The sequence below is a fragment of the Saccoglossus kowalevskii genome, chromosome 9 (assembly GCF_978046115.1).
Source record: "Saccoglossus kowalevskii chromosome 9, keSacKowa6.1, whole genome shotgun sequence".
In the NCBI taxonomy this organism is placed as follows: Eukaryota; Metazoa; Hemichordata; class Enteropneusta; family Harrimaniidae; genus Saccoglossus; species Saccoglossus kowalevskii.
In genome coordinates this window covers 31,650,113-31,662,253 of record NC_140649.1, presented here as the reverse complement: position 1 = coordinate 31,662,253, position 12,141 = coordinate 31,650,113, and the positions used below count along the sequence as shown (strand labels likewise).

General features: G+C 34.5%; 1 protein-coding gene across 1 annotated transcript in view; it reads left to right on the top strand.

Annotated features, from left to right (window-relative positions):
- Window positions 1–12,141, top strand: part of LOC100372481 (phosphatidylinositol 3-kinase regulatory subunit gamma-like) — a 31,946-nt gene that overhangs the window by 349 nt on the left and 19,456 nt on the right. Inside the window, exons 2-5 of the mRNA XM_078011434.2 lie at window positions 2,026–2,174; window positions 2,927–3,061; window positions 7,029–7,152; window positions 11,698–11,814. Of these exons, the coding sequence (XP_077867560.2) occupies window positions 2,966–3,061; window positions 7,029–7,152; window positions 11,698–11,814 (337 nt within the window). The 5' untranslated portion in view covers window positions 2,026–2,174; window positions 2,927–2,965. The remainder of the gene's footprint in view (window positions 1–2,025; window positions 2,175–2,926; window positions 3,062–7,028; window positions 7,153–11,697; window positions 11,815–12,141) is intronic.

Sequence of the window (12,141 nt, the reverse complement as noted above, 5' to 3'; positions counted from 1 at the left end):
TTAAAATTGAACAGTTTACTAATTCAAATTTTCTTAAAGTTTGAATGTGTTTTAATAATATTATATCCCACACTGTGACTTTATGTCATAAATGATTCTTCAACGTTTTCTCCACCAGTTCAGTTTTTTCATCACAAAATACTCCCGTTCATAGTCTGCACTTTCCTTCATAAGGATGGAACAAAAAATAGCCAAATGTTTTGAGTAAAAACTGAAAATTTACTAAAATTTTGTTTGTTGGCTCCCCAATAAATTCAATGTATCACATCCAAATATCTGTTTATCTGGTAATATTCATCTGATTTGTTATTTTCACAAATTCATGCAATATTAAATAATCTAGACAGGAAGACTTAAATTTGGGAGATCAACTTGAGAAGGATGCAAATGTGTGTTAAACTTGGTGTAGAATTTCAGAAAAGGATGTTGCACAAGGTTCTTAGTTGTAACATGAGGCTGGACTTCATGGTTTCATGACATTGCCCAGGGTAATGTTACTATTAGCCTCATTTTTTTTTAGGTCACGCAAGTTCTTGTGTGAAATGAACTGAATTTTTTTTTCATATTTTTGGTGATTTTTTTTTTCATGAAGACTTGCAACCAATTATGTCTATTTAGTTTATAATTAACAGAGAATATATAGAAAATACATACACAAAAGGGTTAACTTAGTAAAATCAGATATTAGCAGTAAACTCAGAAACCTGAAAAATAAAAACACCCATTATTGAACAGTAATGCTTCTAACCAATCAGTCAAATCGGACAAAAATTATTGGCAGCAATTATTATTCTGATTGGATGACATTTCATTTATTGCTGATTTACTGATGACATCACAATTATTGCTGATGACATCACCATTATTGCTGATGACATCACCATTATTGCTGATGACATCACCATTATTGCTGTGGTTGCATTGTAATATCATTAGAACTACAATTCTAGAACCATGTTCAACGGTTTGGCATGATTTCCATGTGGGTGTCTAAATTTGTGCTAGTACATATATAGCTACAGTATCATGTACTACATGTAGAAATATTGGCATATAGATCTCCACGCTTGCAACAAATGGATTTTCTGATCTATGTACAAACTTTTTGATTTATAAAGGACATTGATTCTAAAAAGCTCCAAGGAGTAAATGGTAAAATAAATCTGAGACAGTCTAAAAATCAAAGAAAATTTAAAAAGAATTCCTGTTTGGTATGGTAGATACATGGTGATGTATTTGGAATCATGGATGTGCAGTTGTTCATATCTCTGCACATGTAGTTTGATCCATCATTGTGTAGGTATTGTGGAGAAAAATTGAAGCCATTGTTTTTACTACAAAAATTTAGATGCCATTTTTTGCAATTTGTTTGTTAATTTTGGACTGGACATAATAGGTGATTTTCCGTACAATTGCGAGATCTCGCGAGATGCATGAAAGACGCGCGTCGAACGTCTGCTGTAAAAATCAAACGATTTGATTTTCAACTCGAATTTCTTTACTTCGTAGCTCACATCGACCGGCCGATCTTCGACAGAGGAATATTGCTTCTGAATACCCTCACTTAATCGAAATTGTCTATCATCAAATGTGGACAGCACATTATTAAGTATGGAAATGTCCCCAAAATGCTTTCGCGTTTGTTGAATCCCACGCGATGTTTGACGCCACTACGACGCTATGACCTTTGTTTGTCCTGTTTTTACGTTCGATTTCACGCATAACATGTGATTCTCGCAGTGAACGGAAAATGATCTATTTACCTCTTGTTACCTAATCAACATGGAAAGAGTTTTGCAGGTTTATTTTGTTCAAATAGTGAACTATTTGAATCTCTATATTTGTCAGAAACAAGGTCAAGTAGGTTTTGCTCAAGTTTGAGCCAAGTAGTTTCAAAAATATTGAATTGACCTTAGTATAGTATGTTTCATTCAGTGAACCCTAGAGGTATGTGCGGGTTACTAAATGACAATGGAAGCGCAAGGGTCATAAGATTCTATTGACTAATTCAACTGTGTATTGCAGGTAAAGACTACATATGGTCAAATGGTAAAGCCAGTAAGCTCTGCGAACTGTGTCACTGTGTGTTCCATGAAGTTTGTTCTTTACACGCGCCGAAATACAGATGTGAAAGGAACGACGTTAGTGTGCCTGAATATTCCCATGTATATGTGGTAAGCATCGACATGGTTTACATCAAAAGACTGGCTGCAGAAATAGACATATTCACTGGGTCGAAATTCAACAGATCTGATATAGTCACTACATTTTATATTCACTGGTTTGTGAAGGAAATATTACAATGTGGTTAAATTTGCCAGGTTTTTATTTAAAGCGAGAGGATCCTCACCTGTGCATGTGCGATAATTGAGTCCCAAACAATGACACACTCTAAGAACACAAAGGCTCATGGGTAGACGCTTGTTTGTAAACAATGACACACTATGGCCACATGACGTCTGCGTAGGTGATGACTCCCTCACTTTAACACATTTAGCTATCATCAAAATACTGTAAATGCATTAATTATTTAATGATTTTTTATTTTTGCTAATAAGTGAAAATTGCTAGATTGAATCTATATCAACATGTGAAATAACAATACAATTCATTGTTTTCCTGCCATGTTTGAGAACTTAAAACCCAGTGAAATTGCTCAAAACATGGAAATAGTGAAATTAAATGCCTATAAAAATAAAAGGTTTACAGTAGATGTAAATAAATCACAATTAATAACAGCTTTTTGCAGTATTGCCCATTTAAGTGGTAATCATTGAGTCATGATTTCTCATGGGATCGTTATACTTTTTTGTTAAACTTGAGTTTTACTTTTGTGATAATAAAAATAAACGAGAATACAATAATGTTTACTGTATGTTTTAAACTGACTACTGTTAAACTGTAATTTCACATGTCGTTATTTTAGCCTGTTAGCCAGTGGTCAAGAGATCAGGTGTTAGAATGGATGGCTGTCACAGATTTGTATCGCTATGCTGACCTCTTCAAGACAAAAGAAATTGATGGTGCAAAGTTGGAGTCGTTGGATGACCAAACACTTATGGTAATTACTTGTTTATGCAAGGATTTTTTAAACAATGGAACAGGGTCGTAGCGCCCTCACGCCATGGCCTCGCATCCTCTCACCCTGGGGAGCAGATCCTCTGGCAACCATAAAATTCTGATTGACCAGGGATCACATGCGGCCACAGTCTTCAACTGTGACCTGTCTGATAGTAATTTTGGCCCCAAGGAAGCCATAGAATGCTCCGTTTTAACTTAGAATTATCAAAAACTCAACACCCTGGTAGTGAGAACCCTATCTCCCCCACTTGGTGGCGCCACTGAATTGCAGTGCTCTCTCTTGCAGTTTTTCTCTAGAAAATCCCCTTGCTTATGCATTAGTTAGATTGTATACCTATAGAAAAGAAGGAACTGTTATTTTGGTATTCGTATTTCTTTCATGTATATGTCTTCAAATGAGACATGAGCTGTTTTTTAAGCCATGTAATAAGAGCCGAAATAATCTTTGTGTTGTCAAATGAGCACACTAAGGTAGAATGTTACAATGTTTATGCTATGTATATGCAGAAAAAGAAAAGAAAAAATTTGGTCACCCCAAAAAATCATTTTCCAGCTATTTGCTAGCTAATATCATAAGTATACCCCATGTCACATGACATATTATCCATTGGCCAGATAACTGGCCAATCATCACATAAGAAAGTCTCATATATAACTCAGGGTTGCTATGCCAACCACCTGTTGCTTCAAAAAGAGTTCTTAATCTTTTCACCACCAGACTTTCTCGCCAAACTATTTCTGCACTTTTTTTCTCATATTCTTCAATATTTTTGGAGTCAGCAGACAAAATTTGAATATATTTTCAGTTTTTACTCGAAAAATTTGATAATTTTTGTCCCAATCTCCTGAAGAAAAGTGCAGACTATAAACAGGACTATTTTGTGAATTTATGATGAAAAGATGGGAATGGTGGTGAAGAGGCTAACATGCGATGGTGTTCGTTGTGCTGCATGTTTTAAAATTTTCTATAAATAAATTTGGTATCTTACTATTCTATACATTGCATTCTACCCATTATAAAAATGACATTCTACGATGATAACTCTCCTTAAAACAACACTGTCGTCAAAACTGCACAAAGTGCAAATTTTACTTCATGCTATTCCTGTTCTTCTGTTGTCTGGTTTGTCTTTACCTAAATTGTGCACACTAAGTGCTGAACACAATTATAGTCACTTTATCATCACAAAAAACATTCAAATATGACCGAGTATGACACACGTACGACAGTTGTGTTATTTACTAGCTTGCATGTGATCACTACCTCCTTAAGCTCAACAAATCTCCCACGATGTTCCAACTAACCCAACCCTCTTTAGAAACTCCCTCCTTATCCTTAGCAAAATGATAAATTCAAATTTTATTTTGTTTAAAAAAAATAGTTCTTCCTCTTTTCATTCTCGTATGTTGAGAAATGGTAAACTCTCGGCCTGGTTATGTGGTCACCTTGATCATTAAGTTTTCATAATTAGTAGTCAAATTATAACCATAATAATGTAGGTCAACATTGTGTTGACATGGTTGTAAACAATGGTAAATTAAAAATGGAAACATTATACCTCGTTATGGTATTCTTAAATATTCATGATTAATACCGGTAGTCATATTATAGCAATAACAGTGATGGATGAGGTGACCTGTTTATTCATGTCAACATTGCAAGACATAGTTGTGAACAATTGTGAATTAAAATAGGAAAACACTATACCAGTATTTTGTAATGCACACCTTAAACAAAGGTCTCTATTAAAAGCTTGATGAACAGTGCATTATGGGTGACCATTGGAATAACCAGAACTGGGTCATATTTCCTCTATTACAATCTACATAACATCACATATGAGTATTATTTTGGATAAATTTGGTCAGAATTTCTCTTAGAATCTACACATGAAAAGTGCATCATGGGTAATAATTAGGATGAACTGAACTGGGTCATATTCCTCTATTGTGTACAGTGCATTGTTGGTAATTAGTTGGATCAACTAAACTGGCTCAAGTTCCTCTATTATGTACAGTGCATTGTGGGTAATAAATTGGACCAACTAAACTGGCTCAAGTTCCTCTATTATGTACAGGGCATTGTGGGTAATAAGTTGGACCAACTAAACTGGCTCAAGTTCCTCTATTATGTACAGTGCATTGTGGGTAATAAATTGGACCAACTAAATGGGGTGATATTTTTTTTTACAGTACTATGTACAGGGTTCATAACGTTGGGAAAATCCTTTGAAAGTCTTTGGATTTTTTGAGGTCTGGAAAGTCTTTGGGTTGTCTTTAAATTACAGGAAAAATAAAAAAAAATCTTTGAAAAGTCTTTAAATTTCTTCGTAGTAGTTAAAATGATTAATTTTCACTGAGTTTAAATTTCACTGATTTAGCATTTCAGGCATATTCAGTGGGTTTTAAATTCACTGTTTTATCATTTGGATCATGTTTTCTATGCTAAATTTTACATATTCACTGGTTTTTAATATAGCGCATTTTCCAGTCAGCGAAATAAGCAAAATTAAAACCCAGTGAATAATTAATCCTTTTACAGTAATTCATTTTATAAAGGCCCGTTTTCTCCAGGGAACTACCATATCCTCAGAACTTTGATGAGCTTTGTTGATGTTGGCCTAAATTAAAGGTCAAAATGTCTTGGGGGGGGGGGGGGATGCAAGAAAGTTTGGGAAAAGGTCTGGAAAAGTCTTGGAAATGATTTGGTTCTTGGTGCTATGGACCCTGTATTGTAAGCACAAGGACCAACGCTAGTTAGCTAGTGGCAAGCCCTCAAAAGAGGGTCCCAACATCAAGCCCAGCACGATCAGACAGCTATGGTTTTTTTTTTCATTGTGTCACAAAACTAAAAACATTGTTTAAGCACGAAGTCTTTGTATTAACAGGGCATTGTGGGTAATAATTCAGACTATCTGAAGTGTAATAAATAGGCATGCCTATATCAGAATTTGCATAATAGATGAGTATTTGAGTTGGAAAAAAAAATTATAATATGCAGATTGTGTGCATTGAATTGAACTAGCTTTATTTCTGTAATGATTAGGTGTACCAGCACGTATATGTTAATTATTCCTGCCTAACCTATTGTAGATGACAGTGTACCGGTTCTTAAAATACTGTGTCCTTGTGAAGTTGCTTGCATCAAAGTTATATCCTGTCAGACAGCTTTAAAACTAGGGTGGTTTGTGATGTTTGTGAACAATTGACCCATTGTAACATTTGTGCTGGCTTTAACACCATATGTGACTTGTGTTAGTTCACAAAGTGTGTTACCTCATTTCAAAAGCAGCATGGTGGTTGAGGCTTACACAATTTTCTGATACTTTTGGAAAGTCATTTTTGTGACTAACTAATTTGCATTGATTTCTCAAAGTTAGGCTCCAAAATACCAAGAATTTATAGTGCTTTTAAATTCCTCGCAGGAGGATATGACAAAAACTAGTGCCTCAAATTTTATTTTGTTTCATAATAAATTCTTTACTATATTACTTCATCAGCTTCTATAACCAGTTTGGGAGTTAGTGTACTCATCATTTGACCTTTCTATACCATCACTGCTGTAATAATAATCTAGGAGGACAGTGTTTCCCTTATCTTTGCGAAATTTTCTCAGTGAAATTGACCAAAATTGAGAAACATTTATTTAATATCTTGTACTTTATTTCAAATGCACCTGATTTAAGGTGGTTTTTGGGATGAAATCACTTCTTTTCTCACAAATTGTCAAAACTCTGCTTGAGAATGATATGCAAATAAAGATGTATAGTTATGCTGAGAAATCTAGTGTATTAGATTCATTACATTTTGGGGTGGTACACAAGGTGAATATGAATAAGTTTGGTTTCATCACTGTTTACATTATTCAGGTCAACAAAAAAAGATATTGACCACTGTTGATTATTTGTATATAAACAAGGTTCAATTATGTGTTCCTTTCTTCACAGCGAATGGGAATTCTAGACGAGTTTCGTCGACAGTGCATTCTTATTACCAGAGACGAGTTGTGCCGGGGTTCATCGATAACAAGAGAAGCAACATCCACGTATTCGTCAGCTGTTGGAGATGAAGGTACATATGCCGTTTATTGTCTTTCCAACTATAATGCTCTTCACTACGTAAGCTGTAATGATTTGGGTCTGAATACTAGCCATGTTGGTTTAATTCTTTTGTTTAAAAGTACCGGTACACTTTGCCTGGTAACATATGGCCACTCACAAAAGCTAGCTTGTGAAAAAGTACAAATGATGCCCTGCTTTTCGTTGATGGAAGTCATTTGAGGGTCAAGGATAAAATTATGTTGTGAGTAGGGGTAATCACAGAATGAATTTTCACCGAGCACCCCGGTATTTGAAATTCTCCAGTGACTTTCTTTTCCTCATTCTTGCGTTTATTCTTTGATTTCACCGCTTTAAAGTGGTCAAAGCTGTGATAGTTAAAGGAGTTGTTTTATACTTGGATCACATTAACCACAAATCTGACTTTCCTGAACCCCATTTTTTGGGAAACACTCTGTGCTGTACCTTCTCCAGGTCATTCACAGGACCAAGCTATTTTTGCTCCGGAAGATCTTTTCCTCATTTCAGTCAAACTGTTAAAATGTACAATTTTGAACATATCGGTAATTATATTTGTGTACGTATTTTTCATAGATTCAGTTTGTGTGTACTACCAATTTGCATTGATTTCTGAAAGTAAGGCTCCAACATAAGTATCAATTTGCATTTAATTCTCAAAGTGAGGCTCCAACATAAGTACCAATTTGCATTTAATTCTCAAAGTGAGGCTCCCACATATGTGCTACCATTTGTATTTCCTGCTAGCATTGTTTGTTTTTCAAGGCTGTTTAGAAATAATGATTCAGATCAAATAGTCAATTTGTTTTTATTTAAACCATATTTTTATTTTCATTCATTTTTGACTCCCATGTGCGAAGCACAAAATGGGAGTCTTTGCAGTTAGTGTGTCTGTATGTGTGTGTGTATGTGTGTATGTGTGTGTGTGTGTGTGTGTGTGTGTGTGTATGTGTGTGTGTGTGTGTGTATGTGTGTGTGTGTGTGTGTATGTGTGTGTGTCCGACTGTTCCACTGCTATCTCAAGAACCATACATCGGTTTTTGATGAAACTTGGTGCATAGATGCTCTGGGCCAATGCGCAGATTTGATTAGGTTTTGGTAAAAATCCATGCTCGTTAATTACCTAATTTGCATGATAATTAGCTAATTTTTAGCTGTTCTATGACTGTTCCACTGATATCTAAAGAACCACTCATTGGATTTTGATGAAACTTGGTACATAGATGCTCTGAACATATGCGCAGATTTGATTAATTTTTGGTAAAAATCCGTGCATATTAATTACCTAATTTGCATGATAATTAGCTATTTTTTAGTGGTTCCATGACTGTTCCACTGATATCTAAACAACCACTCATTGGATTTTGATGAAACTTGGTACATAGATGCTCTGAACTAATGCTAGGTTTTGATTAGTTTTTGGTAATAATCCGTGGATACTAATTACCTAATTTGCATAATGATTAGTCAATTTTCGGTTTTTCCACTGATATCTCAAGTACTAATCATCACATTTCAATGAAACTTGGTACATAGATGTCATACGACACTGCACAGACCTGATAGTTTTTATGGTAATATCAGTACATATTAATTACCTAATTTGCATAATTAATTAATTTTCAGCATTTGATATAAGTAGTTAGCATTACATTTCAATGAAACTTGGTACTTACATACTCAAGACTATGCAGAGATCGATTGTTTTCGATAAATATTTGTGCACATTAATCACCTAATTTGCATAATTAGTTAATTTTCAGCTTTTCCACAGGTATCTCAAGTACTAATCATCGCATTTCAATGAAACTTGGTACATAGATCCTTTAGGACTATGCAGAGACCTGATTAGTTTTAGGGTAAATAATTGTGCATATTAATTACCTAATTTGCATAATTAATTTTCAGCTTTTCTACTGATATCTAAAGTACTAATCATCACATTTCAATGAATCTAGAATTATGCAGACCCAATTAGTTTCCGGTAAATATTTGTGCATATTAATCACCTAATTTGCATAATTAACCAACTTTCACACTGATATCTCAGGTACTATACATCACATATCAATGAATGTACATGGATGCTGTAGGACAATAGACAGACCTGAATAATTGTGGGTTAAAATCTGTACATATTAATTACCTAATTTGCATAATTAACCAATTTTAAGCTTTCACACTGATATCTAAAGTACCGTAAAAACTCCAAAATTTCGACCGGTTTTAAATAATTGGTGTTAGAAATGTGACGTGTTTTTAGAGTCAAAATTAAGGTGCATTTTCGGACGGTCGAATTTTTCAGAATAGAAATCAGCAAATGAAAAAATGGGGATGATAGACAGTGTGCTTCATTAGTTTTTAAAAAATGCAATGTCCGTCAATTGACGTAAACTTCCTCATGTTTCACGGTAAAAGCAAAGGTCGTGGCCGAGTTGTAACTCAAAATTTAAACAAAGTCATCAATCAGTGAGTATTATGACAAGCAAAACAAAACATCAAGACGCGGAGAAGAGGTCAGCACAAAACTAATAGGTCAAAAGACAAAGCTGTCTCGCACTACCTAGGAAAACTTGCGAATGTTCGAAGTACAGGTACCCATTGGACAAAAGATACATGGAAGTTTAGCAAACTATCTCCCCGACCCAGTGCAATGTATCTGGTTAGAATCAAAGCTCACGTGTCCCTTATTTGAGGGACCAAATTCTGCCGTAAATTCGCCCTTGGATTAAAAAATAAAATGGGATTTAAGAAAATAAAATGGGACTTTTAAGGTGTATTTTGGCGTCATTTTTCGGACATTTCAATCAATCCTGCCGGCTAAAATAGAGTCTAAGTTTTACCGTAGTCATTGACGTCTGTCTATTCAAGAGTACACGTGTATGATTTTTATCGTGACTATAAGCGTGAGCGGGTAAGCTTCCTTTTGAGAATGAGCTGTTATCACTGTGAACAATGTTAAATTATTCTTCAGATGACCAGTTTATCTTTTAAAAACAACTAATTTTTTTATTTAAAAAAAATCATGCCGTTTTCGCATCAAAATCCAAGCCAAAATATCGTACTACAACATCAATCTCTTCCGCATTGCGTTCAATAACATTAACATATTTAAATAAGCTATGGTAATTTGAACACGTTGGCATCATCCAGCTTTTTGATTGGTTAATTAGCGATTTGACCTATTTGACCTAAGAGAACATGGCGGATATCCTACAGCATCAAACGTTTATACGAGACCGGAATCATTCGCTTACGATGAAACTAAGTTGACTTTTATTTGTATTTCATAACCATTCAACAAATTTATTTTGTGTACATTATTATAATCACTACTGAGTACAGTAATAATCAACAATTCAGAAACGCAGCATGCCGAGATTTTTGTGTTCGTTTTTATTTGAAACTTCGCTTATTTAGAATATATTTTCGTTACCAATAAAATAAAAATCTCTCAGTATTCATGCCTTCGAGGAAGGTCCTGTTTGAACGCTCACATCGTTTGTTTTTTTCGTTTGGGGGAAAACTAAAACTGGTCGCAATTTTCGAATAAGAATGAGTTGGCAATTTCTAGTGGAGTCGAAAATTTGGAGGTAAATAAAACACGGAAACCCGGCAAATAAATAGGCGATCGAATTTTTAGAGGGGTCGAAATTTTGGAGTTTTCACGGTACTAATTATTCCATTTCAATGAAACTTAGTACAAAGATGCTCTAGGACAATGTACAAACCTAATTAGTTTGGGGTAAAAATCTGTTCATATTAATTCCCTAATAAGCATAATAATTCATAATTTTTTGGTTCTAATCACATTTCAATTAAACTTGGAGACATAGATTTTCTGTTACATTGCGCAGACCTCATTAGTTTTACACTCAAATCTGGTCATATTAATTTTCTGATTTGCATAATTAGTTTTCAGCTAAGTAATTTGGAATTATATTTAATGTGTCTCCAATACTCTCAGCACATGGGAGTTCTTTCTAAGCTTTCTGTGATTTTTTTATTTTATTGCTCTATTGAAATATTGGTGTTGAAAATTCCTTAGAAACTGCTGTGATTAAAACCATATTTGAAATATTAATTGATTTCTGACAGTTCGCATCATGTACAAGGATATAATATATTTTATTCAAGTTAATTTTTTGGGGGAACCCTTTGTGTTGCTTGCTTATCCTAGTTACATATGGTAGGGTGTATAGTTTGTGAAAAAAGTACAATATGGTATTTACTTTGTATGTGTGAAAGTAACAAATATATTGGTAAAGTCTACATTATTGACATTTTATTGCTTTATCCAGGGTCTAACTCATAAGTTTTGATGGAATAACTCTTTACAATTTTAGAAAATTAGGTTGTCTGCAATTAACTGTGATGATGCAGTTTCTTTTTGTGCAAACTTGAATATCCCAATTCAACGCCGTGATCAGCATTTTAATGGGAGCTTGATTATTGATTTAATCACCTCTGAGGGCATTAAGTCAGTTTGTATCTCTTTCATCCCTGGTTATTGCCATTTTATGATTTTTTCTGTCTACAGCGAATCGACCGGCTTCAGACCATCAGTTCCAAGAGCATAGTTTCTCCTCTCTTCAGTGGTGTGACAAGTGCAACAAGTTTATGTTTGGTCTGGTACGACAGGGCTTGCAGTGTCAAGGTATGGCCCCTCTTTTTTAAATGGATAATTCCATTACCCACAGTTGATGTGGGTCAAATAGAGTATAAGCCAGTACAAGGCCAGACAGTAATATATAAGTCACAAGGTATTCTGCATCAGCATCAGCCAAAAATACACTGTAAACTGCTTACAGGTGAGACTAATTTTGTGTTTAGGTAATGACAACGAATTTTGTAACTGGGAAAATTCACTGGGGTTATAGTGACATTTTGCAAAATTGTGTCCCCAGGAATACTATTGATTAAAAAAAATTAAACGATTTTCAGAATATTGTTATTAGGCATTATATATTGATAGTAAAATTGA